The sequence below is a fragment of the Cetorhinus maximus genome, chromosome 8 (assembly GCF_964194155.1).
Source record: "Cetorhinus maximus chromosome 8, sCetMax3.hap1.1, whole genome shotgun sequence".
Lineage (NCBI taxonomy): Eukaryota > Metazoa > Chordata > Chondrichthyes > Lamniformes > Cetorhinidae > Cetorhinus > Cetorhinus maximus.
The window spans coordinates 124393750-124420866 of NC_135886.1; the positions used below are offsets into that span (position 1 = coordinate 124393750).

Below are 27117 nucleotides of genomic sequence, written 5' to 3' on the forward strand. Positions count from 1 at the left end.
AGTGGCTGAAAACAAGTGATTCATGAAATAAGGAATAATGTGCAAAATTGATGGATGAATAAGAAAAAGACTTGGATGGACAGGACCACAGTATGGCACAGCTTAATGGGGTCAATCTACATGGTAAGGAATTAATTACAGCTATAAGATGATTATTTGATATTTTTAAAAGAAGAATTTACATTTTTAATGGATTTAGCCCTTGAAAAATGTCATAAAAGGGTGTTACATTTCATACATTTTGACGAAAACTTAAGCTACAAACAGTACACCAAATCTAGCTTAATGGACATAAGGTAAGGCTGGAGAAAGTAGCCTGCATCACAGATTATAAAATAATAACAGATTATAAGGTGCTTTTCCTAAAAGAACTTGAAATAATTAGAAACAAACTGTTTTATTTTTCTGATCTTAGGAGAAACAGGGTAGCCTTAATGCACTTTAATGAAGAAGCATTGACATCAAACTGCTATTATAATCATGAAAATTAAAACATTCAGCATTTAGATTTTGCCATTATTGTAATTTCTATTATTATTAGATTGATAAAGCATCAATCTTGATATGATATTTTTATTGAGCTTCAATCAGTTAGAAATAGTCTTTGCTTCCTTTGCTATCAGTACCAGAGGGTTCTAATTTCTATCAACAAGAGCTAAGTCAGGAAGTTCCTCCAGAAAAGAATAGGTTTTAGAAACCTTCTCTTTCAGGATGCTAATTCATCATTGGCTCTTGGCTCAGAACAAGTTGACTGCACAGAAGGTTCTTTTAGCTGAGGCAATCACTCACTCACTCACTCAGCTTCTCTTGGGTTTCATGCCAACATTGATATAGATGTTCAAGAGCATAGGTAAACTTGTGACTGACACCAGCCCCCTGCTCATTTTCTCCCTTCATTCCAACTGGTACAGAGAGCACTACCTGATGTATCCACCATTGACCAGAAACTTAACTAGACACATATGTACCACATATATACATACCATGGCTATAAGAGCAAGTCAGAGGCTGAGTATCTGTGGTGAGTATCTTACTTCCCCAAAGTCTTTCCACCATCTACAAGGCACAAGTCCGGTGTGTGTTAGAATACTCCCCACTTGCCTGAATGAGTGCAACTCCAACAACACTCAAGAAACTTGACACCGTTAAAGAGCTTGACACCATGTAGGGCATCCATCCAGCAGCTTGAACATTCACTCCCTCCACCTGCGGCACACAGTGGCTGCAGTATGTACCATCTACAAGATGTACTGCAGCAACTTACCAAGGCTTCTTCAGCGGCACCTTCCAAATCTGTGAATTCTACTGCCAAGAAGAATAAGGGAAACAAGCACATAGGGGCACCGCCAACTGCAAAAACTATGTATGGTATTGGTTTCCTGAGACAGCGGATTTTCCCATATCTGATCTAATGATGCAAATTAGCAATGTTTTTATCCAAGTTCATTGTTCTCAGTGCTGCTGTTCTGCATCATATGCCACCAATCTGACCATCTGTTTGTCACATTTGAAAACCTTCTGTTCAGCTTGTGCTAGCTCAGTATGTTCCCCGGCACATGCTCCCTTCAAGTTCTCCTCCAAATCACACACCATCCTGACTGGTAAATATATCATCATCTCTTCACTGTTATTAGGTCAAAATTTTGGAACTTCCTACTTAATAGCACAATGGGGGTACCTACATCACACGGACTGCAGCAGTTTGAGAAGACAGCTCACCACCATCTTACCATCTTCTCAGGGATAATTAAAGATGGGCAATAAATGCTGGCCTTGCCACAAATGCTCATAAACATAAACAGATTATAAAAATATATAGATAGAAACTAAATGCATGCAAATTGTGAGTTATTAGATTAAAGTAAGTTAAGCACTTAATTTTCCATCAATTAATTATCCATAAAGTTCAACCCAAATCTGGAGTCACATAACACTTTTTGTAGAATCAGGAACAAACAAATTAATCACTAAGTGCTCCAGATGTCATTCCCAGCTTCCGGCTATATGTTGCAACCTTCTTTGTTTCTCTTTATTTCACTACTACTGCAATATTCGATGCTCCTCTGAACTTTCCTGCCTAGCTGTTTTCAAAGTGCAGATACAAGTTCTTTCTTCTCCCTGTATCCTCTCAGACTAATTGCAGAGGTTTAGTTCACTCTAGTTCATTCTTTCAGAACTGTAGTTCCTTGCCCCTCTTGATCTTTCTTCCTTCTACAATCCTCAGGTTTGTATAAAATTACAAAATAATTATGGAAGAAAGAGTCCTTTCAGTTCATTGTAATTCATTTATCCAGAAGCACCTATCAATACCCCCATTACAAGCTTGGTACTACCTAGTTTCTATTTCTTGGTTTATCTCATCTCTTTTACTCTTTTCAACCTTGGTGGTGCCTTGCACTTATTAACCTGGACCCTTCACATTAGTTTCTCAATAGTAAACAATTACATTACTCTGACCTATTGTATGCAACCATATGCAAATACCGTTTGTATGGGGAAAAATTCTCCCTCCGTGAGGAGAAATTCTGACACTGGTGTCAGGAAATGCCGCCTTTATCTTCACAAGTCACAGAAAAGAGAGGAGTCCCCTGAAGTTTCACACCTTTTGATTGCTCCTCTCACTCTGTCCTTTGTGGTGACAAGCAAAACACAGATTGCTGTGCATCAGGAGAGTGGATGCAGCTGCTCTCTACATACAGTTCCATTTCTAACTCGTTCGGATGAAGCAGTAAATCTCAGTGACAGTGAACAGTATCTGGAATTTAAAATGCTAAGTAGCACTGTCGATCAGGGACCTCAGAATTGGAGAGATTTTGTCTTGGTTGAAATTTCCACGATTTGGCTGAAATTTCCACGATGAAAGCTGTCACAGGATTTGTTTTCTGTTTCTTGTTTAAATTCATCTGGAGCCAGGGCACTATTAGTGACCTCTTCCCTGTTAATTCTTGTATAGTGCATTGTTTTGCTCATTGCTGCTTTCTTTCTATAGTATGAGAAACCTGTTGTCAAAATTACACCATGTTGGCAGGCAACTTTAATTTGATTCAATATAACAGTCTTTTGACTTATTTCGATAATTAAAAATGGTAAAAAGTTAGGTGGACTGCCTTGTTCCTACTTTGCTAACCTATGGGGAAAAAACTTTTGGTTTAGGGATAATGAGTAGCTGTCACGAAGTTCCATTAATCTTGTCATAGATATTATAACATTGCATCCCTGAGTAAGATTTTATGCTCCTTAGCAAACGACAAGACTGCTTAGAATTTAGAGTTACTGAATTTGCAAGAAGCCTTTGCGTGGTAGCTGTCACTCAACCATGAATTTACTCAATCATTCCAGCAATGGTTGAAAAGAATAGTGGCTTGAGTGATTGGAAGAGGCCATTAAATCCAAGCATCATGAAGCAAGCTGTGACAAGCCTCCAGTGTACTGAATCAACTCAACCTTCCCCTTTTTTAGAAGACCATTCCCATTTAGCTAAGTTATCCAAGCATTAGGGAGACCTGGCTGCATTTTCTTTTGAGCTCTCCTTCAGAGGTGCGATGAGTACAAGTGGGAAACCAATTGATGCAGTACCATAACCCATCCTCGATGAGGATTGAAGTTTCCAGATTAATCAGTTGAATTGGTCTTGACGGAGTGAGAGAAGTTGTTGCAATTTTGATTCCTACCCGGGAATCCAGCTGACAGACATTAAATAGCTTAAGATTCAGTTTCATCTACATATCCTACTCTTTTTAGATTTGTATATAAAATGAATGGCTGGAATATTAATGCATTATTCTTTTATTGTTTCTTTGGCCAAACAATGCTTTGATTTTGTTTTTGCAGGGGAACTTTTCTGAAAACTGTTGGTGACAGTGATATAAACAGTGCATGTGCACCAGCATGATGCAGGCTCACAATACTTTGGCTAACTTTACAGGGAGAATTTAAACCCAGCCAATATTTCATGTTTGTCGAAGCACAGAACATGGAAACAGCAGGTATGTCAATGAGTTCATAAATTATTCAATCCCTGTTGCAGATTTATTTTAAATGTGCCAAAACTTTGACATATGTTGCTGTTTCCATGATATACATTTCAACAAAAGTCTTATAAATGGCCTCATTCGAGAGTAGGACGTTGAGCAATGCATCAAAGGCACCTGAGATTTTCAGATAATTTTGTCAACCATTTTGGTTGCTAGTTGCTGGTCTCCCATATCTATACTTCTGGGCAAAATCCCTAATAGGCAGAAAGACTCCAAGTGGTGAAGTCCTTTTCCTGCAGGGCCTAGCATCAGGCAGAAAAGTTGTTCTGTTTATTGCTATAATCAACTTTGGTAAGTTTTCTGGATGCCATCATAGAAAGAAAAAAGAAACTTGCATTTATATAATTCCTTACATGATCTCACAAAGTCCCAAAAACTTTATCGCCAATTTTAAAGTGTAGTCACTGTCTTAATGTAGAAAATCATGGCACCGGATTTTCACAGAGTCCTCACAACTCTGCGAACCTTAAAATATTGTGGGTAGGACCCAGATATGAAAGTCCGAGCCCCATTTCCAACAGATCCAATTATTGCTGGTAGTGGAAAGGGGGCGGGGCATGATTCACACTGGCAGGAAACCCAAACTCTGCAGGGCCATTTGAACTCAGTGCTGAGTTCAACAGACACCATTTTGGCCGGGCCTTAACCCACAATGTGGGACTCATGAATTGATGGAGTAGATGTAAGCCCTCTTGGAGGGTAGATAAGGTCTGTATAACTGTCATGATGTGAAGATTTTTAGATCCTCTGCTCTTTAAACTTTAAAAGAAACAGGCAGCAACTGTCACTGAGAGTTTTAGAAAAAACACTCTGCTGGATTCTTTGATTGACAGACCATCTGTTGCAGATTAGAAAAAAACAGTAGCATCTGTTCATGCATCTGTTCTAGAATTCTTTATTGACATTTCCCCAAGGGCTATTATTACTGTTGCAGTCTCCATAGAGACTGATAACTAGAAGTTTGAATTTCTTTTTTAAAGTTAATAGCTGAAAGGAAGACATGATAAGATTTCACATTTTAAGACTTCTACTGTAACAAAGGACTAAAAACACTATTGACTCAACGTTATATTTTAGACAACTTATACTTAAACCACGAAACACAACATTCCCCTTTTTCTTTTAGTGCAATCAAAAACACACTTCACAGGTATCCTTTATACTGTCCTTTAAGTAGACATTCAATTCAGGTTCTTTATCTCTCTCAGCCTGGGAACTTTTAATCTCAAAATTGTCTTTCACAGTGAAGATTTTTCATCTGGAGATTCATCCTCCAGTGCAAACTAGGCAAATCTTCTAGCCTCTTTATAACTCCTAATGAATTTAGTCTTTTCAATCTGAATGTGAACTGCCACCCTCATTCCTGCATGGTGACCCACAGTGTCTTGCTGCCTATAGCTGTTCTCCCTCTGGGACCCTGGCAGACTCATTTTGTCTGAGAGTTTTCAGGGATATCTTGGATCCATCCCCTCTCAAAGCCCATCTCCATTGCAATGTGAATTACATGAGTCTGGTATTGATTAGCTATCCTTGAGATCCCAACTCTTTTTATCTTGGAAGTAAATGCATCTTTTAAAGCACAACTGTTTAGAAACAAACATTCTCAATGCTGTACTGGGACTTTGGAGACTCACAGTCTATCCACTGTTAGTACACAGGCTGCAGCAATTGTCTCCAAATGTAAACACGTTGAATCTTATTCCCAGTAAAACAATCTGGGCCCCCTTTAATCTTTAACAATCAAACCACCCGGGCTTGCTGTCAGGCAGACTTTAGAGCAGGTCACATGACCCCCTTTTATTTTGCCTTAAGTTAAAGACACACCCCCAAAACATCATAAGCTTATTAACCTTATATTTGTAACATTAAATCACTATGAACGCTTGGCTGAGTTTCAAAAGCTACAATTATTTTAGGGGTTTCTGAGTTCACAATATGATTGACAATTTAAATAGGTTATTAAAGGATTAGTTGTCTTTAACATGGGACCTGAATAGAAGTTCTTTTCATAAGAGATTAACCACTTGAGATTTAAAAACTCTGAATGGGTTTTATGAATGGGAGTTTTTTTCACTATCAAGTGTGTATGAGTGAGAGCTGTAGTAGATTGTTAGAAGTTTATTTTCTTTCATCTCCACATGGCTTCTGACGTCTGCCTATGGTGGATACTGGGTGAGTGGCTATGGAAGGTATGAGGGGCCATGAGGTTGGTGGAGGGCATGAGTTGGTATGGAGGGTTTGATGGGCCATTGGGGGTGGGGGACATGAGTTGGAATTGAGTTGGCACTCACCCATCCCCTGGCCACCTATGCTCTGCTTCCAGGGTTGACAGGTCCAACCCCATTCCACACTCACCTCTCCGGAATGAAAATCGAGCAATTCGGGGTACTTTCTACCGAGGAAAGTCCAGAGAGTCAGGAAATTTCCAGAAGGCTCATAGTTTCCAAAGTGGAGAGTGTTATGGCACAGCAGATGGTAAATGCTAGGCTGCTCAAATCCCAGAGGGAAACTTGAAGCAACTGCCACAACTGTTTTAGCAATTTGTATTTTATTTTAAGATGAGTGCCTTGAATTCAATAATAATGAGTCCACCAAGACTTAGAGGTTTTTGCAAAACTAAATTAAACATTTATTAATAGAAGAAAAGATTTTAAGCATATACATAGGTTTACAAATTACTACTATGATAACTCCTAGCTCCCCTAATTAATCTGAGCCCCAGTTACACCTCTGGTGTAATTGTTGGGAACCTGATTGTAATGCATGAGCATATAATTATAAGGCCACCCCGCCAGACTCATAGCACACACACCTCCCCCCCTCCCCCTCACCGCCTGTTGAATCGTCCACCCACGTTGGCAGGAAAACATGCAACAATAAAAACAAATAAATTTCAACAGACCCAGGCAAAGCACACAATACCCTGGAGAGTGATATTCACAGTGAGTTTCCTTAGCTTCAGTTCCTGTAGACAGCAACTTGATATCTAGAGGCTGGAAGTTTTTCACACGTGTTAGATCTTAGAATAGCCTTCCTCCTCACACGTAACCTCATCTACTTTAATCATGTTTTTCCCTTTTTAATATAAATTCCATTGTTCCAATATGTCTTTGCAACTTTACTTTTTCCATAATATAAATCTTCCATAGTACTCATATTATCAGTAATCTTTAGCAAAAATAAACACGCTGTTTGACTTAGCTTCATATGGCTAGGTGTTATATCTCATCATCTTTGAAATTCAAACTGATCTGGTTTATCTAAAAATGCAAATGTTCCTCACACCTCACATTTGAAAACTTCAGCCATGTTTAGGTATTTAGCACTTCAAACCTAGCTTCCCTTCTGATCACTCAAAAGCTCCAGGCCAGCTGTCTCTAATTCAATTAAATCCCTCACACACACAAATACACACAGAGAAATTAATCCAAATTCCATTATTAACCTACCTTTACAATAAATCACCACAATATTATGAAAATTATTACCTTTTCAAGACAGAGAACATATCATCGGGCTTCTTCGGAGCCTTTCCATTCAGACTTCTTACAATACAATGAAAGGAGTGTGAGCGCTGAGAGGAAAGGTTTTAACAGTCTGCATTTAAAAAAAACTTGTTGGTTAAACATTAGGGCTGGGATTTTCCGTGCCCACTGGCATTGGGCGTGTTCAGTGGCGTGAGTGGACAATATGGCGAGAAGACCAAAAATCGGTTTCATGACGTTGTGAAACCAGTTTGCAATTGTCCGCTCCACCTGCCGATGGCGGGCCGCATTCCCCACCATCGGATGTCGGGAACCTCATTGTAATACATCAGCAGATCATTATAAGGCCAGCCTGCCAGACTCAACCCCCCCAGCTGGATCATCCACCCACATCGGCGGGAAAACACGCCGACGTGTTTCATAACAGCATATATAAGGCATGCACTTGGCGGGCTGCACTTTGCTCGGGACTTCGAGGCTTTTTTGCCTACTTTGCTTCAGTCAGCACTCGTAGTCATCAGTGCCAGGCTTCACAGACACTTTTAGGGGAGCCCCTGGTAGGTCTCTACCTACCAGATCAGCCATATGTGGGTGGCTTTTCAACGGCTGCAGGGCGACGTCTTGCTCAGGGAAGGGGGAGAAGAGGCCTCAGGCAAGGGAAGACCCGCAGGATAAGAGCTGTACTAGGGAAGGAGGGTATCCCAGGGTATGTGTGGGGCTCATGTTGATCTATGCAAGTGGCCTCAAGATAGTGAGGGCTGAGGAGGCAGTCTCCAGAGGAGATGAGGCCAGATGGACATGTGAGGGTATGTGAGTGAGAATGGGTGGTGATGTCCCTTGAGCTGGCAGTGAATGAGATGCCAGTGAATGCGTGATGGGCTTGAGTGTCTGAGTTGAGAGTGGTGAGATGGTTGCCATATCTTGGCTGCACCGATGAGATCATTCATCCTCTATCTGCATTGAATGGCCAACCTCTTCTATGCAACATTGGCACTGATCACCACTGCCATCGCCTGCCAAGCGGAGTGGTAATGTTGCTGCCCCTCCTGTGGCCAGAGCTGGGGTAAAAGACATCACAGTGGGCCTGCAGACATCCAAAAGGTGCTTGAGGGCTGCAGTCTTCTTGCCTTTCGGGGCTATGTCTTCTTTGCTGTAGTCCTGGGCTGGAAGCACTGAGTGCGGCTGTACTTTAAATGTGGTGCCTGGCATGCTGTAGCGACAAGGTGATCGCGTGGCAGGCAAATCGGAGCCCGCCCACCATCGAAACGGCATGTATCCCGGCAATGCATAATTAATGTGGCGGGTTTGGGATGCTACGGTGTGAAAAGCCACCATTGTGGCCGGCGGGTAAAACGTTGTTTTAACTGCCCGCTACCGCACTTTGTGCATATTTGGAATGATTCTGCCATAGGCTTATTTGGAAAACAAGCTGGCGAGATAGCACGAAAGAGCTTGGAAAGAGACTAGTCATGTAATGGTAAGGCTCAGTATGTTTGTGAAAATGGTAATGTTAGCTCATTGGGAATGTTAGCTTTGGGTCATTGCTGATAATATTTGTACTCTTTTTGGTTGATTGGATTTTTTAAAGTAGTAATTTATACTAAATCTGTGAATGAAAATGGGAGACTGGGTGGTACAATGAGTTAGTAACTTTAAATTCTGAGACTGGGTTTTGGATCTCATGCTGATAACATAAAAGTCTCTCTTTCACAGCTGTAAGAATCTTCATGAGATAATTTTGGTCAGTATTTACCCAGAACCTGTGGGCATTAAACTTGATACCCCCTACATTTAATTGGCATAGAATTGACACGTTTCTCTATAGAAGCCACAAGAATGGCTACTATGGGAAATGAAAACGTCACCCTGGTACAGTGCATTGGGCATGATTATCTGAGATTGTTGCTCTAACAATATACTTGACTTGACAAAGAAGGAACTTTACCATCCCTGCTATAGGTGATTTTGGGAATGTTTGATGTAGACACTGGATGACAAATGTAAAGAAGTAAAAGCAGAAAACGCTGACAAAACTCAGCAGGTCTGGCAGCATCTGTGGAGAGAGAAAGAAAGTTAACATTTCAAGTCCATACAACTCTTTTTCAGAGCTGAAGAGAGGTAGAGATGTGATGGGTTTTATGCTGTTGACAAGGGTGGGGGTGGAATGGGTGGAGAAAAATAGAATATCATGGATAGGTTAGAGGTCAGGAGGGATAAAATGACAAAGATGTCATGGACACAAGACAAAGAGAGTAGTAATGATGGTGTTAAAGACTAAAGCAGGTGCTAATAGTAGCCTAACATCAGTTGGTAGAATATGTTGAAAGCAGAACAGGGGTCATGCTTTCTGAAAGCAAAACATGGGAACAAGACAGAGGCTAGGACTTATGAGCAGGGAGAAGGGGAGGCGAGGGGATGGGATTGGGAAAAGAAATCTAAATGTAGGCTGGGTGACTGCTTTGTGGAACATCCTTGCTCAGTTCGACTTTCCTATCGCTTGCCATTTCAATTCACCATCTTGCTCTCATACTCACATTTCTGTCTTCGGCCTTCTACAATGTTCAAGTGAATTCCAATGCATACTGGAGGAACAGCATCTCATCTTCTGATTAGGCATTTTACAGCCTTCCGGACTTAACATTGAGTTCAACAACTTGAGACCAGGAACTCTGTCCATTTTGATATATTTTCTCCTCTTTATTTTTCGTGTTTTTTTCACTGTTTCTCTCTGCACAGATGTTGCCAGGCCCGCCGAGTGTTGCCAGCGTTTTCTGTTTTCATTTCAGATTTCCAGCATCCGCAGTATTTTACTTTTATATTAAGGTAGAGAAGTACTCAGCTTCACAGCACTGGTAACTTGTTGAGCAGAAAAAAGTGATGACTCATGAAATTAAATTGAAAAATGTAAACTAGAATACATTTTAAAAATGGCTAAGGGAACATTTCTATTTTTCCCCCATTTTAATCCTTTGCATCAATCTTGGCATAGCGTTCTCTCCCTAAACCTCTACAGTTCTGCTCCGTAACTTGCTGCTAGGAGATACAGTCGACTGAGGGCCTGGTCACCAACTTTCATCCTCTCACTGTAGGGAACTTACTGCTGGGGGCTCGCTAACCTTCCTAATGGCATGACTGACAGCAGGGTCTCATGGGTGTAAAACTATCTAATGCTCTGTGCCATGGTTTGGTGTTTTTTTTTAATGGACTATATTATTGCCTTACCTTCAAAAAATTGTTACTTTTTTAAAAAGTCGTTTTGACCTAATTCAAAAGTGAAGACCATGTTTGGTTGCAGTCAAGGATGTGTGATGGATTTGGAGTCTTTCATTGTTTGTCACCATTGTAGCATTAGGGACAAAATGTAATGGTTAAATCTTCTTCACATTTAAGCATTCCCGAAAAAATGCTAAGCTCTAAAATTTTTGTTAAAAGATCGGGCAATTGGATTATCGATATATTTAAATATGTTCCAGAAGTTGGCTGCTACTTCTGGTTGAACATAGAAATGTCTGTTGAAAATGAGTAGTTATCATTAAGATTCACTGCTTTTCTTGCTGCTGAGGAAATTGCAAGCGATGCTTAGAATTTTTAATTGCAACATCTATCTATAACATATCAAATTTCTTGCTCTTCCTGTAAACATATTCCATTATAAATTCTTATGTCCACATATAATAAAATTTGGCTATGTTATCTTGTTTTGCTTTATGCCCCAATGCAGATGCTGCAGTGACCACAGCTGGGTTAGTGTGATACTGCATGACAAGTTTACATAGGGAGTTTGCATTATGCATGTGGGCATAGGAGTTTATAATGAAAGTATAAAAATAACAGGAGGTTTGATTTTAAAATGGGGACTGAATCATGCCCATGCACCCCTCTTCAATTGTCCAATGTCTTCAAAACCCACTTCACCTGAATATTATACGTGATCTTGACTATAGGATATCAGCCAGTATTTTGTTTGTGCACATTGAACGTCAACTTTTTTTTTAACATGGTAAATCATTTTGTCCACAATTTAACAAAAACTTCCTGCATAAACTTGTCATGCTGCAATAAAATCCCTGCCCTGAACCCCACACCCCTCCCCCCACTCCTGCCCCCACCCCTCCCCTCCCCTCCTCACCCCTCCCCTCCCCAACCACCACCACACATCCCCTACTGCAACACCACTGGTAGGAGGGTGTGATAACATTGACAATTTTATGTATGCAACTTCCTTTATCAATATAGACGTGTTGGCAAATATAACAATATGTGCAGAATGTATAATTTTTAAGTGTCTGCGCACAATTATTTCCCCCTCTAATCTTGTTTTCCCTAAAGACTGCACTTGGGCTTGAATCTTAGTGTGCAATGATACAGACAATCAACTGATGAGATTGACAATGTATATATATGCATATAGATAGTGTATATGATATATAAACAGTAAGGCATTTGGATAAGAATGGTCGAAACATAAAGGTCAGCAGAATTAGCATTCCACTCAAACCTTCCTTTTTGTTGTTGTGGTTGTAAAAGCAGATTCCAATCTGTTAAAATTTCACAGTTTACATCCATACTTACTTAGGTGATCAGTTTTTCAAAACTGTGATCATTCATTTTTTGCCCCAATGACACATTTTAATGAAAGATTAATTAACAAATTAAATGAATGAATAATTCTCAGAATAACACTGAATTGGAGCCTGGATGAAAACTGAGCTATAACCATAATCATAATGAGATTTTAACAAGTTCTGCCATATCCTTTCAGCTTCTGTTGAGATAATTGTAGTTTGATAGCAATAATAAATTCTGTATGCTGGCTACTTCAGTTCCCTTATGCCAAAATTATTCCTCTTGGTTCAAGATTGAAGACATTTATGTGTAATTTTTCTTATCTCTCTTTAGTCATGTACTTTAAAATGTTTATCTCCATAGCCTAAAATGGGAACTGCATTACTGTATATTGAAATTATTTAACTTTCTTCCTTCCATGTAGAATCATGTGGTGCAGGGAAAATTATGAAGTCTTACAGTGCAGCAGATGTTGCAGTTACCTTATCATCTTTCATTTCACCAAAAGAAAATGAACTGGGCCACAGGGTGTTATCTTTACCAACTTCAAAAGAGGCCTGCCTGTTGGACCCACCCTCTCCTCTAAGACTAGCTGATGTGCCTGAACATACTTCAAATGATTCCTCCACGCATGCCATTTCCCTTACATCTTGTGTTACAAAGGGTGTGAGTTATTTGTCCGTACCAGAGGATTCTGACAAAGCCCCATTCAGGTATATGGAGCCCAAAGGCATTTCGGCGCTGTCTGACGATTGTTTGATGCAACAGAGCAGAACCTGTTTGGGCTGCTTCATTGAGTCAAAAGAAAGCATTGATGCAGAACCTGGAATAAGCATGAAAATAGGTGACATGAACAAGGATTGTGACACCTGTTCGGTCTCTGATATAGGGATTCAGTGCATGAGTACAGGAGAAAATGCAAGATATGGGGATCAGCTGCTTTCAGACCAACTGTTAAGCTTTACTGTGCACAAATCTAGGACTACAGACAAAAGAGATGTGGAGAAATCTGACAGTGAGTCGGAAGATATTACTCAAAAACATTACTACGAAGGATTACTGCTGGACAAATGCAATGGAGACGAAGCTTTACTGTCAAATCCTAGCCAGGATTGGGCTTATTTTGAGTCTTTTATTAGCGAAAGCAAAATAGAACTGCTTGACCTGTGCTCAAAAAATGAGCTTTCAGTCAATCTTTTTGCAGAGGAAGAGGTGGACAATTACATGTTTGATGATGAATCGACTCTCAGCAGCGATGTCTGCTCTTTAAAGATTAGGTACGAATCCTTTCAAGACAATGTCAGGGAAAAGACGAATGTACTTCAGGAAGAAGCACAGTTAAGCTTTTTTCCTAATGTCATCTCGAACTGCACAAAAAAGGAAGGCAAAGCGTCCGTGAAAATGAACTCAGATCCATCACAAATCAAATCTGATGAGATTGACATCTGGGATGAAGATGACCAATCGGAAGAGAGGGCGGGAATGCAAAAATATGGTAGCACAGTGGATGTAAAGCTGTATGCAACTTCTAAAAGAAATCATTTCTTTGAAGCAAATCATTCCGTAGAAGATTCAGGAGAGTACAGTGATGACAGTTATGGAACAGATTCCTCTTATGACACCATTAAAGGCAACATGGATAGTATTAGGTATCTCTCGAGACAAAATGCAAATTGCTCTGGTCAACTAAATTATGCATTGCGTGCCAAAAGGAAAGTACGGTATAGTGATGACTACTTGTACGATGTTGACTCCATAGAAAGTGAAAAGATTTCCGGAAAGAAAGAGTGGCCGGCAGATGGTCCTAAGAAAGAAGATGATGATGAATGGTGCCCACGAAAGCGCCGAAAGTCAGCTCGGAGAGGACCGCCGGTTATTATTAAATATATAATTATCAATAGGTTCAAAGGTCAGAAGGACATGCGAGTGAAAGTCAGTAAAATTGATGCTACCCAGACAAGTGTCAATTTGACTGCTGAAGCACTAGGTAAATATGAAAAACTTGCACCTTTAAAGGAATTTTGGTGCCAAAAACAATCTAAGCATCTGTTGTCAGTGCCTACTGAAAGAAGGAAGAGGCTGCATTTAAATAGTGCAGTGTCTAATGTGTTTCTTTCTCATCCTGCCAAGAGGAAAAGCAAACAAATTGCAAACAGACACAGGGCACGTAGAGTTCGACTTGAGTTGGGACCCAACAAGCAGATTGCATGCTCTTTTGACCCGGCTGAAACGCAAAGGCTGACCTGTGCTGATAGAGAAGAGGTGGACTTTGCCGACGCCCAGACAGTTGCAATAGAAATCCCTAGCTGTGCAAATGGCTCGTGTTCCACCAACATTACATCAGGGACTGTTTCAATGAGAAGCAAATCGCAAGGAAAGTTTGACAACAGAGTAAAGGAGAAAGGCAGGCTAAAAAGACTGAAATTAAAAGCAGAAGCCAAACTGAAAAACACCAGCAAAAAGATCAAGATGGCAGTAAATAATGACTTTGAGACAATGACAAATGCAAGCGAGATGGATTCAGCTGTAACGAGACAGAGTAGTTCAGGTAGCCTTCTGACTAATGCCATTCATTGTGTCCCAGACAACTCCCATTTATCTAAATCGTGCCATGCAAAGGCTGCTGCTAAGAATTCTACTTTTTCACCCGCCACCTGCTCTTCTGAGAAGACTGTGCCATCTGCTAATGCTGCCTCTACTGTGCAAGTAATCCCTGGGGGGTATTTACAGACACTGCTGGATGCATCCGATTCCATAAACCATACTGGGCTCTCCTACTTCCCACATCATTCTGTCGTTGCTTCCAAGCCACTGAATCATTTCAACCCTTCAAACCTCACGCAAAGTTGTGTAATGTCCCCACCCTCTGAATCCGAACAGCAACAGTCCCCTCTTTATCAGGAAGATAAACAAAGCTTTGAAAAATTGTGGCATGCAAAACAGGAGTATTCAGCTGTTGGCAGAGCACCTGCCATTCTGTCGACTAGCATGGTTGGTGTAGTATCACTACCAATAGAAGGCACTAATCTTTCAAGAACCATTAATGACAATTATCAACAAATAGAAATACAGAGTGATGAACTTGTGCTTAGCAAGAATTATTCCCATACCCAGCCATTGCAGTCAAATACCAGCTATCAATCATGCATAATAGAAGACAGTGATGGCAATTTTCAGCTCCATCGAGATTCAGTAGCTCCAGATGACACCAGACTCATCAGTTTTGATTCAGTGGGTTCTTTGTCAGCAAGCACCAATAATTTTAGCTCTTTAAGTTTGAAGTCATGTGAAAATGATGGTGAGGATGATATGAGTGATGACTTTTTAGCCCATTGCAGCCCAAAGCTAGTAATTCAGCAAAGTGTTGATGAAGTTGCACCTCTAAAGGAATCTGCTGATCTCCTTGACATTTCAAACTTTACTCCCGATCGATTCAGGCAAGTGACACTGTCTGAAATTTCCCCACCAATTACACCCGACCTTTCGCCGGAAATGGTGGGACCAGAGGCCAAAACATCAGGCAAACCCAAAGACTTTCAGGAGCAGGCTCAAACAATGCTTGGAGATGCAAATAAAATGAAATGGGGCTCAGTACCCCAGACGCATGATCAATCAACTGAGACATTTATTTTGAATAATCATCAGTTTCAATTTCATACCTTTAATAGCGTAGATACCAGTGAGATGACTGAAACAAGCCCATTTGAAAAACAAGCTGGCATGCTGAAATTAAACAACAGTAATAGGGGACAAAAAGCTAAGAAGAAAAGCACCTCAAGTAAGCATGTGGGCCCAAACCAAAGCTCAATCCCAAAAGGTGCAAAAAAACCAAGGAAGCCAAAATCTGCTAAAGCTACTGAGAAAACTCAAAACAAAAGTAATTCGCGTCAGAATCCTGGCACTTCCAAAAACTCGAAAAAATCAATCAGTGCAACGCACGCTAAAAGGAATGATCAGGCGCAGCTGCCTTCAGCTAACAGCAAGTCATTGGATGCACTTGTTAATAAAAACAGCATATCACCTTGTGTTCAGCTGCTTAATGAGACCCTTCCACACCGCGGTCCTGCTGCTGTACGGGGTAGAAAACAAAATGGGGGAAATAGTACCTGGCCTTTGAGTAAAAAGGCCAGTGTTGGTTGGTGTGGGCAGAGTGCTGCAAACAGTAATAATCTCTTAGTTGATGACCAGAGAGAATTTGAAGAACCCAGTAATATACTTTCTAATATTGCCTCTGGAATGGCTGAAGTTCAGCGTTTTATGATGGCTTCTATTGAACCAATCTGGAGCCCTGGGGGGCATAACATTGCCTCAGGTACTTGCCAGTCACTTGAGGTAAACAGCCTGAAGTGGAAAACTTTGAATATTTTGGGTGGTACAATGTCAGAATCCAAAAAGAAATCAAATAGTTCTTTGCCTGCTAAAAACCGGAGAGCAACAGCCAAGGCCTTAAGTAACAAAAATCCTGCAAAATCCACAGTTCCTCATATTGCTGCACCAACCGGTCCTAACAATGAATTTCATTTCAGTTCTGGCATGCGAGGTGGCATTTTTGACAGAAGCTCTGATACTTCAAGTATTCCTGCCAGTAACGGTCCCATCCACAAAAAAATGTACCGTCACAAAGCAACATTAAAATTGTCAGGGGATGAAAAGAGTAAGGTAAAGAGAGCAGAGCACGAACAGCAACACAAGAGCCCATCTGTGACAGCCTCTCTTGAAAAACTGAGGTAATACAGCACTGCAGTGGCTGTGATGCACCCTTTGCTTTCCCAGCACCTTCTAAGCCCAGGCACTGTCCCCTTATTTTCCCCCCCTTTTTTGACGCACGAATTGCATGCCAGAGGCAGTTTTTTTTTCCCCCTTTTCGAGAGGAATTATTTGCATGAGATCTCCTAGAATGGAAAACTAATTGAGGGATAACCTTTGTTCTGGCTTGGCTGTGGTATAATTAACATGGTTGCCATTAGTACTGCTATTTCACTTCTTCAGTTTTTCTTAATCCTTGACAACATTTTAGTAGACTCTCTACATTTTCTACAGCTTCTGCAAAAAAAAAATTGAAACCCTTTGAACCATGGAATAAATTATTTGGTTGTTTCCCTGCAGCAAAAATGACTGCATTTTGCTCTCAGTAAAAATGGGGCCTTTTGAGTTTTACCTATGTTTGAAGAAGATTAATTTTTTTCCAGCAAAACAATTGCGCTTATGTTTAGTATTCTTCAGGATAATGTTTCACTAAAGAAGAATTATTCAGAGGCCTTGTCAGTGATCAAACAAAAAATGGAAGTGCTGGAATTAGAAGAGATGTAATTGTTGTTTAGCTTGAAAAATTAAATATCGTAGTAAGACTGCAGGCTCTATGCTCTTAAGAGCAATAGAGCTTCTTCACCCGTGATAATGTACAATAACACATGCACTACTTGCAAAAATCTGTGCCAAACCATGAACAAGTGTAAAGATAGTTTTATGACAATAGGAACATAACAACTTTGATGTTATTTTTTTCTTTATATATGTTTTCAAAAAAAGAGGGAAATAAAGACAAATTGAACTTATTATTCCAGTAATATTATGGCAAGTCCCTTGAAGCACCTGCAGCTCATTGTGGATTATGGCACCTCAATCATTACCAAAACACTGACGACTAACAAATTCAGCACTGGTTCCAGTTTGCCAAATATGCTTACCTCATCTGCTTGGCAACTCGCAAGCTCACTCTGGGGAGTCTAGATGGAATTAACTGGTTTGTGTTCAGTCTGAGCTTTGTCGAAAGTTCAAGCAAGAGATATATCCTGTGTTTGGAACAAGCCTGAGAAAAGCAGGAAGTGCTGTTGATGTACCGAATGGAGACTTCCTTTCCATTCAAACCTATGGCGAGGTCATAATGGACAATTGGAGATGGTTAAGGTAAGTGTATGTTTTGGTAAAGTAGAGAAATGTTTGTTTAATAAGAAGTAAAACTGCACCATAATATTTCCAATGGTTCTTGTTGATCGGTTTTACAAATTCAAAATAGGCTTGGTTCTGGCGGTAAACATTTGGTGGCCTGTTCAGAGATTCTGAGTAAGCCAGTGATCATTGATCATACCCTGAAGGAGTTCAGTCAATGTAAGGTGCTTATGAATCAGGCAAATCAAATATGGAATGCATCTGGAAGGTATTGGATTGCAAGTCAGGACAATTTATACTGGCATTGTATAGATCTATGGTGAGGACAATCTTGGAAAATGCTATGCAGTTTGGGTCATTGTGCCTCACAGAGCATATAATAGGTGAGACTGGGTTTAGGCTGAACTATGATTTCAGGCTTTGGTGGAGTGAAATTATGAAGAAAGGTTTAAACAACTGACTTCACTTTCATTGGAGAAAATACTGAGGGAGGGGGACATGGTGAAAGAAGCAGGTAAAGTTGAAGTAAGCAGATTGTTTAAGTTGGACAGTAAGATAAGACTAGCAGATGTAGGTGCCAATTTCACAGACTCTAAGCTGAATGGTCAAATGTTCTCCTGTGCCTGTATTTAAAAGGGAGTTGGACCGATATTTATTGAGAAAGGGTATTGAAGAATTTCAAGTTATTTAGCCCTTTACAGACTCATCCCTCATTATCTTTGTAATCTTCTCCCCAACACACCCCTTCCCAGAAAGCTTGGCTTCTAACTCTGGCCTTGTGTGCAACCCTCTCCCTATGACCAGCCTTGGGGGCTATAGTTCCATGCTCTGGAATCCCCTGCCCAAATCCCTCTACCTCGCTACCTCCCCTGTCTTCCTTTAAAACCTTCCTTAAATCACACATCTTTGACCAACAATTGATTATCTATCTTAATATGTTCTTTACCTTGACATTCATTGTTTTCCTTGGTGGGGAACCTAGGGATTTATTGTTCTACTTTACAAGTGCAATATTGCGGATGTTTCTTCTTGCTTTTTCTCCCTGGGGAAGGAATTAAGGAACCTGGTGGGGAAAGGGAAGCCCATGATAGAATCATCATTTTTGGATTCTGGAGGTAACCAGCTTGATGGACCAAATTGTCTTTCCTTGCTCCTGGTTTTGCCTTTATGCACTTGCCATTGTGAACTGTCTTTTGAATTTGATTCTATGCACTGAGCTATGTGCTGCAACACTGCACTCTACTGAAATGCACTATCTCAGGAAGGATAAGCTAGTGGAGACCAGTCTTGGCATTTAGAAAAGCACCCTCTGTCATTAAATAATTGAACAGCATTGTTAAAGGCGGGGCAGATTTGCTTTCCAAACTATTCCATCCTCAGGTTGAATGGAAAGTGTGTAGATGTTGGCGACCTAATATGAGAAACAATTTGGTAACAAATTGGGAAAAAATGCCACTCTTTTTACTTGTGCACTGACTGTATCTATGATTGCAGTGGAGGAGGTTCATAACTATATAGATTCTGAGATAAAATCAATGATATTTCAAATGATAAATGTATCCTTTTATGAGATTATGCTGCAATTTATTACCATTATTTATGATTACCTTCTTAATTATTTGCACAAAGTATTAAAAAGACTATTAGAGCAAGTAGAATAACTGAAATATAAATTTTCTTAAACAAAGGGATCAAAAAGATGAAGAATAATCCCCTGGCTGCTACTATCTGACTCTAGATGGTAAATGGCTGAAGGCTATTCAACTGCTGGAATTATCACAACTGAGCTTGATCTTTTCCTAAGCACTCCAGGCATTGCTCCTGATGAGATCAGATGCATCTACACAGACCAGAATCTGATTCCATACACAAGGTCATTTTCACTTTACCATGATAATCTGGCACGCTGGATCACCCACCCATTGTTGAACCTGCCTGATTTTCATTTCACTGAATTTAACAGGGTGAAAATCAGGCAAGTTCTGTAACAGGTGAGTTCTGCTGGATTACTGCAAGGGTGGTAAAGATGAAGATTACCCTTGGTCTTGGAAAAAATGCTGTTGAACACAAGTGTCTCAAAACTTAACATATTTATTAAATTCTTTCCTAAAATAAGCAAGTTTCCACTTCAAAAAGAATTGCAAACTAGTGCATTAAGCATCCATGCTGTAGTGACACAACACTATTTCCTGGTCTATGTTTCCTAACTCACCTTGGATAAAATTCTGTAGATAAGAAGGCTGAAGGTTTTCTTCACAGTTTGTGCTATTAATTTGAATATAGGTACCTTAAAATCTATAAACACTTTTTGTATATTAGGGTACTTTTTTGGTCAGATATAATCAGACTGAAATCTTAGATCTAATGGACTAACTCCCAACATTTTTGTCCATCAGCTTTGTCCCACCAAAACAAATGCCTTAAATGCTACTTAATTACAGTTTACGCAATAGAAATTGCAACACTCTCTTCCCAATACTGAGCATTTCTGGCCACAGTGCAAAGCATGGAGCTGAACCCTAGCGCATTAGCCTCTCAAACAGCCTCACAACTTTTGCACCATGTTTCCCTTGTCAATTTCCAAAATGAAATTGATGAATGTGTACATCAATGTCAAATATAAATGTTGCTATAGGTGATAAATTTTAAAGACAGAGGTACTCAATTGAGTTTGAAATGGCGCATCACTAAGTAATTCCACAAATTCTGAGATTGTGATTTCTGGTGTAAACACTTCCCTTTTTATCAAGTTTATTTGGAAGAGAATGCTTCTGCGTGATCCGATGTTTTGAATTTTCAAGAAGATATGGTCTACTAAAATTTAAAATAAAAACCAGACAGTCTTAATTAGCTTTTTGATCCAATCATTAACTGGCTTTATTGGCTGCCAGCAAATTGTTTTACCCAATGCCTACAGTGTGCTGTTGTGGATTGATAGTGCCACTAAACACCTCAAGAGGTTCAAATCTTGAGCTCTCTGTGCAAGAGAGGTGATGCAGTAACTAATCACTAATCTGATTCATCACATTTCAACTTTGGAGACCTGTGCTTCAGCCTGTTCCTAGGAGAGAAGATAAAGATGAGGATCTCTGCTCATAGATCGATTATTGTAGGGAGTTATAAGTTAATTGAATGAAGGAATCTCGATGGACCCAATCTAGGGCTCAAGTTTAATAATTTTCAGAAGCAGCAAATATTTCCTAGTGGTTATACCTGTCACTCGTAAATTTTAATTTCCACTAAGAAAGCACATTTGAATCAAAGCAAGAATGAAGATTGAATACGGGAGCCTGACACCGTGATTATATTGTTCTTTTGTAAACTGGAGCAGCTCTGAAATCAGTTTGAAATGCAATTGCTATTCCAACCATGCTTTACTTGTACAACTGGTGCAGAGAGAGCCAGCACATTGCTTTCCATCTAGCTTATCCAGTGCCCAATTGCAGTTTATTTTCTAGTTTCAATTTACTTGAAAAAATACAATCGTATGGCATTGTTGAACAATGCATCCTAAGTGATGGGTGAGTGCGCTGGAATTGTTTTTTTTTAAAGTTTATCGCAAAGCCAGTGCAACTGGTCCCAGTTGAGCAAATTTGTTTCTGATCAAACAGCCTGAAATTTAGTTGAGTTGGATTCTGGTACCAATTAGTTTCCTAATGGATGAGCTGCCAATAGATTGCAAATCACACTGACAGCTTGTCCTTAACACCAAAATGAGTTCCAACCACAAAAATATTTCAAGCCTAGTGGTAAAGCCGCCAGGCAGGCATCACAGGTGCTCAACCCACCAACTCCCTGCTTAATGTGGCAAACCAAAGTCAGTCCCATAGAGTTAAACAAAAATGGAGTCCATTGGAGGCCTGCGAGGCTATTTCTTGAACCATGGGCTGAATCATAAAGAAAGATTGCCCATCCTGGCAAATTACTCTCTGAAGAGGTATTGGGTAAGAGAGGGAACTTGATTAAAATTTTCAAAGCTATGTTGAATTTGAACAAAGGATTTGAGAACAAGGGGGAACAGTTAAAAGTTAAGAGTGTAAACAGGCTGTGAGAAATCTAAACAATATTTTTTAAGCAAGGGTGTGGTAGATTTTTGGAACAGCTTGCCGGAGGAGATGGTGAAACAGAAAACCAGAGCAGGTTTTTATAAAGAAAGGACTGGATAAATACCTTTTAGGGAAAGGATTATAAGCTTTATAGATATCACAGTAAAGAAACTGATGAGAATTTTGGAAGAGTAGATTAAATGGACCAATGTTGCCATCTGCCTAAAACATCATTACTAATATCTAGTTTAATGTAACATTGGGCAGTGGTTTAAAAGGAGAGTTTCCGCATCAGCTTCTATTGTAAAAAACCATCGGCTAAAGAGATTGAGAATCAACTTTTGACACCTTTATGATTTTTGTTCAGTGATTTCTACGTTTTCTTAAAAAATGCTTAAACAATAAATAAAGTGGACTTCCTTTAACGGCTCAGTTGGTGGGTCCACAACTCTAGTGTAGTGCTGAACCAGGCAGACAAAGGAGCTCCCAAATTTGATCCCTAATTTTGCCTGAATAAGCTGATTATAGCCAATTTAATTGGCTGTGTCTTCTCTGGAATAATGAAAGGGAAAAATCAGATATGGTAACAGGCTGTTGCTCCTATTGCCATCCAGTGTCATCTGCTGGGAAGTGTCTGCGTCCACATTCAGTGAGGACATCACCTTTCTTTTTAATGGTCTATGAAAGTCTGCAGTTAAGTCAGTGTATGAAAGTGCACTTTCCATGGCATTCTTTATATGTGACCTGGCTTCTGACATAAAGTACAAAATTAAAATATCATCTTTTCCAGAACCCCAGTAGTGCATCTTAATTGGAACAAAAACATTCCCAAATACAGGTTCTTACTGAACTTCTTCACCCTGAAAGAAAATCTATATAGAAAGCAATTATAAATAACACAAAAAACTGGAAAGTGAAGGTAATAATAATGATTATAGTTACTGACAGCACAGCTGTCTCTACATCTTTACAGCTGGTACCTGTTTCTATGCCTATCCACACCAGAATGCTAAGCATTATTTCTTATAGATTAAAGAAGTAAAATTGAGATTATTTTTACCCAGTTTGCAGTGGAATTAAACCACTACTTTATCTCTAATTCTGAAACTAAGAGTTTAGTCATATTCAAGTATCTGATCATCTTAATTATCTTAATTAAGAAATAAAGAAAACTTCTATTTATTTTATGCCTTCACAGACAGTGAAGTCTTTTGTAGATACTGTTGAATGTTAAAAGATCAATGTAGAAGACATTGTAGCCAATTTGCACATAGCAAGCTCCCACAAACCACACTGAAAGATGTGATCAGTTCATCTGTTCTGGGTGCTGGTTGAGGGATAAATGTTACTCAAGCCACTAGGGAGAAATGTCCTCTTCTTTGAATAGTGCAACAGGATCGTTTACATCCCCTGGAAAGGAAAGACTTGGTTTAAAGTCTCATCTGGAAGATGGTATATCTGATGGTTCACCACTCCCTCAGTAATTGGACTGAAGAGTCAGCCTAGATTATGTGCTGAAGTCTTTGGAGTGGGTCTTGAACCCACAGATTTCTGAGTCAGAGGTGAAATTTCCGTCACTGAGCCAAGACTGACATATACAAGAGTCTATTCTTCGGTTCAGGGAGGAAGAGTGAAGTAAAAGTGGTTCAGTAATAATGTTCTGCCTTGAGTGCCTTTAGAGTGCTTTGTCAATTTGATGTAGTTATTTATGTAATGACAGAACATGAGTCCTGTAATAACACAAGAGATTAAAGGAAAAACCACATATGTTGGAAATCTAAAATAAAAAAATGTGAACACTTGAAAAAGAAGACAGCTTAACATTTTTTTGGGGGGTCATTTTCCAGAACAGGACCCAAATTCTGAAGAAGGATGTCCACCCAAACAATCTTTTTTTCAGGTGCTGATGCATGTGCTGTCTATTTACAGTATTTTCTGCTTCTAGTGCTGTCTCAATACATTAAACTGATGGGGTATCCAATTTACCACCTTCTTGAGTTCTCTGCCTGAGGGCAGGCCCAACCCACAACAGCACAACCCCTATTATTGGGTGGACAAGGAGACAGGCCCCAAATCTACCCCAGCCTGGTCTGATCCATACCAGCTGTCCAGCCAAATGAGCCAACCAGCCCACAAAGAGTCCAAGTTGCTGTGGCAACATGCACTTTTACATGCATACCTCCTGCTCTTACCACCTGCCATTGACATATATTGGAAGGATTTACAAGTTGATGCTCAACCTGTTTGGCCACACTTTGGCACCTTCCTTGACCAACAAATCCTGGAGTGGGATTTGAACTCAAGAGCTTTTGGCTCAGAGCCAGGGACGCTATCCACTGTGTCACAAGACCTTCTTAATTTACACATACCTGACCCTTAGTCACCCTGACCAGCTGCAATTTCAACCATCCATTAAACACATGGCTCAAACACAAACCCTGTCACAAAGTTGCCAATTTCATTGTAAAATTTCCTAAATATTTTAATGTAGAAACCTTGTGATTATTTTTGAGCCATATCGCCAATCCGATTAATTATATAACATTGCTGAATGTTTTGTCAAGTAATTTACAGCCTCTTGTAGTCAGCTAAAATGACAATGATTTGGGATAGATTGTCTGAGATAGATGACATGCATGAATGGTGTTGAAATAGCTACAGGTGAAACTGAAAGAGACCTTGTAGTTTTAATAATCAACACTAAACATGTCGAGTCAATGCAGCTAATAGGTTATTAAATAATATGGCCAAAAGGGTAGAATGTAGATCAAATGAGATAACAATCAGTCTAAAATGTGCTTTGGTGAGGCAGTACCTTGAATACTGTGTCCAGTTCTGGTCTCCAGGAAATGAGAGAGACATTCAAGAGCTGAAGGCAGTTTTGAGATGAGCCATGATGCTGATCCTCAATGTCAAAGGTATGAGTTATGAGGAAAGACAGTAGGGACTTGGGTTTTTCAGCCTGGAAATTAGACATTTGAGACATGATATTATGGCGGCAAATAAGATAGTTGAGAGTATAGACATGCTTAACCTGGAAGGTTATTTTAAATCAGCCTGCAGGGCTAGCACAAGGGTTCCACCTACTAGAAGGTAATTTTAGTTTATCAGATTGCAGGGAATTTTTCTTTTCTGAATGATCATTTGTGAAGAACAGACTTCCAGTTAGAGTATTGGAGACAAAAACTTTGGAATCATTTAAACAGCCAGGTTCTGCAATAATTGAGGGTGGAGGGGGGTGGGGGGGGTGGGTGGTGGTATTGGTGGTGTTCTTGGTGGTGTTGAGAACTCACTGAATGGATGAATTAAGAAGATCTGAATGGCCTTCCTCATCTATATTTACTTTGCGTCCTTGCCCTGTAAGCCCCAACGAGGGCTGGAACATAATGTTCTTGAGTTTACAGGATCATGTCTCAAAGCAGGTGCTGTTTCAAGGTTATTGGTGCTGGAAGCATCCTGGGTAAAAAGAAGTGAGGTAAACAAGGAAGTGGTGATTATGTATAAAACATAAAAACATGATTTAAAGGGGAGTTTACTAAATAAGTATTTTTAAAATTCTAATTTTAAAAAACAAATGGCTTTAATAAAACAATATGGAACATTTTCGTTCTAGAATCAAGACGTGGCACCCTAAGCTTTATTTTTCATTGCGAATAGCTACATGTGTTCTGTGTAGTTCCTGCCTGGGCAATATATTTGGGTTATGTGTATACCTGTAGGACTATCAGGCCACAAATGGGAAAAATGGTCAGTAACATCATACTGTTTCGAACACTAAAACACCAAAATGAAAACAACCTATGTAAATTCCCTCAATGCCATCTCTGAGGCTAGTCTGTCCAAGCATTTTCTTTTAAAATGAAGTTTGGAAGGGACATTGATGGTAATTCGGTACCATCACCTGAATTGTACTTGCCTACCAAAAAAAAAGGATATACTGTATTGTAGTGTGATAAATAGACTGTTTCTATGGGTCACGTGTTCAATGTCTTTTTAACTTTGGCTTTAACATTATTTTTTTTTGTTTTTCTGACTTCTTCAGTCACATCAGGAACCAGGGTGAAACTCAATGGGTTGCTACACTGAACTCAGCTGCCTGCAGTTCTGGCTATTATTTTGCTTATTGCCTTTCAAACTTCTACCTACTGAGATTTGAATGTACATACAGAGCTTAAAGAGAAGTAGAGGTACCACTGAGCTGCTAGTGTTTCATGGTGCTAAAAGAGATGCATTTCCTAAATGAAGGAGAGAAAAAAACTCACAGGAATGTAAAAATAAAATGTTTTGAGATGTATCAGATACAATACTAAAACATTTTAGTATTGTTTGCCTTTCTTTAGAACGAGCTTTATAAATATTGATCTGTAGAGTTAAAGAAAATTCTAAATGAACTTTGACGTCTATAAATTCTTGTATATTTTTCAGTGTGCCAATTTGTAATATATTTTGTAAGTGTATATTTTTCTTAGAAGTGATGTGATGTGTTTGGATGTGTGCGTAACCCTTTTATTCCTCAGGGTGTTAATAAAAGGACGTAGAGTTACATTAACTGCTCTGGAAAACCAAAATACTGAAGAGAGAGAAAAAGAAGGCAAGCATTTTGTTGAAGGTTTTGTAATAAGCTAAATTATGTTGTGAAAGAGTGTAGTGAAACAGTGAAAAAAAATGGAAAAAAAAGACAAAAAATGTTTGCAAAAAATTTGTGGGCTCTTTACTATTTTATAGACCCTTTCTTTCTCTTGTAAATTATTCTGACATTCAGTTTTCGTTGTAATTGTTGCAAAGGTTTTAAATATTTGTGCTTTTAAATGCTGTACGGTACATGTAAATGTCATTCTTGTTAACTTGATGAGTTTTGTAATACTGTCATTTATCGAATAAATGTAAAACATGAGAATTAACATTTTGAAAGAATGACTCTACGAAGACTGCTTAAGCTACTGTTCAGAAACAGACCTGCATCAAAAAATTTAGCTGATTGACTTTTTTGGTGTACATTACTTTTTTAAATAAAAGTTGTTCAAAGTCAAACATATTACATTTTTACAGTACTTGGAAGTACGTTTTGTTGTTTTTATGGTGTTGATGCTGATAGAA

The 27117-nt window shown here is 39.4% G+C and overlaps 1 protein-coding gene across 1 annotated transcript; it reads left to right on the forward strand.

Annotated features, from left to right (window-relative positions):
• Positions 1-27048, forward strand: nexmifb (neurite extension and migration factor b). Its single transcript, XM_078547562.1, has 5 exons — positions 1-123; positions 3832-3986; positions 12510-16812; positions 17650-17992; positions 26063-27048. The coding sequence occupies exons 2-4, from the start codon at positions 3953-3955 to the stop codon at positions 17813-17815; spliced, it is 4503 nt and encodes a 1500-aa protein (XP_078403688.1). The 5' UTR covers positions 1-123; positions 3832-3952; the 3' UTR covers positions 17816-17992; positions 26063-27048.
• Positions 27049-27117: the final 69 nt, after the last annotated feature.

What these genes read in the sequence shown, in the direction of transcription:
- nexmifb (XM_078547562.1), top strand. Translation starts at nt 3,953, where the DNA reads ATGTTTGTCGAAGCACAGAACATGGAAACAGCAG. An exon ending in ACAGAACATGGAAACAGCAG is followed by an intron (nt 3,987 to 12,509) that starts GTATGTCAATGA and finishes CCTTCCATGTAG; the next exon opens with AATCATGTGGTGCAGGGAAA. An exon ending in GCCTCTCTTGAAAAACTGAG is followed by an intron (nt 16,813 to 17,649) that starts GTAATACAGCAC and finishes TTATTATTCCAG; the next exon opens with TAATATTATGGCAAGTCCCT.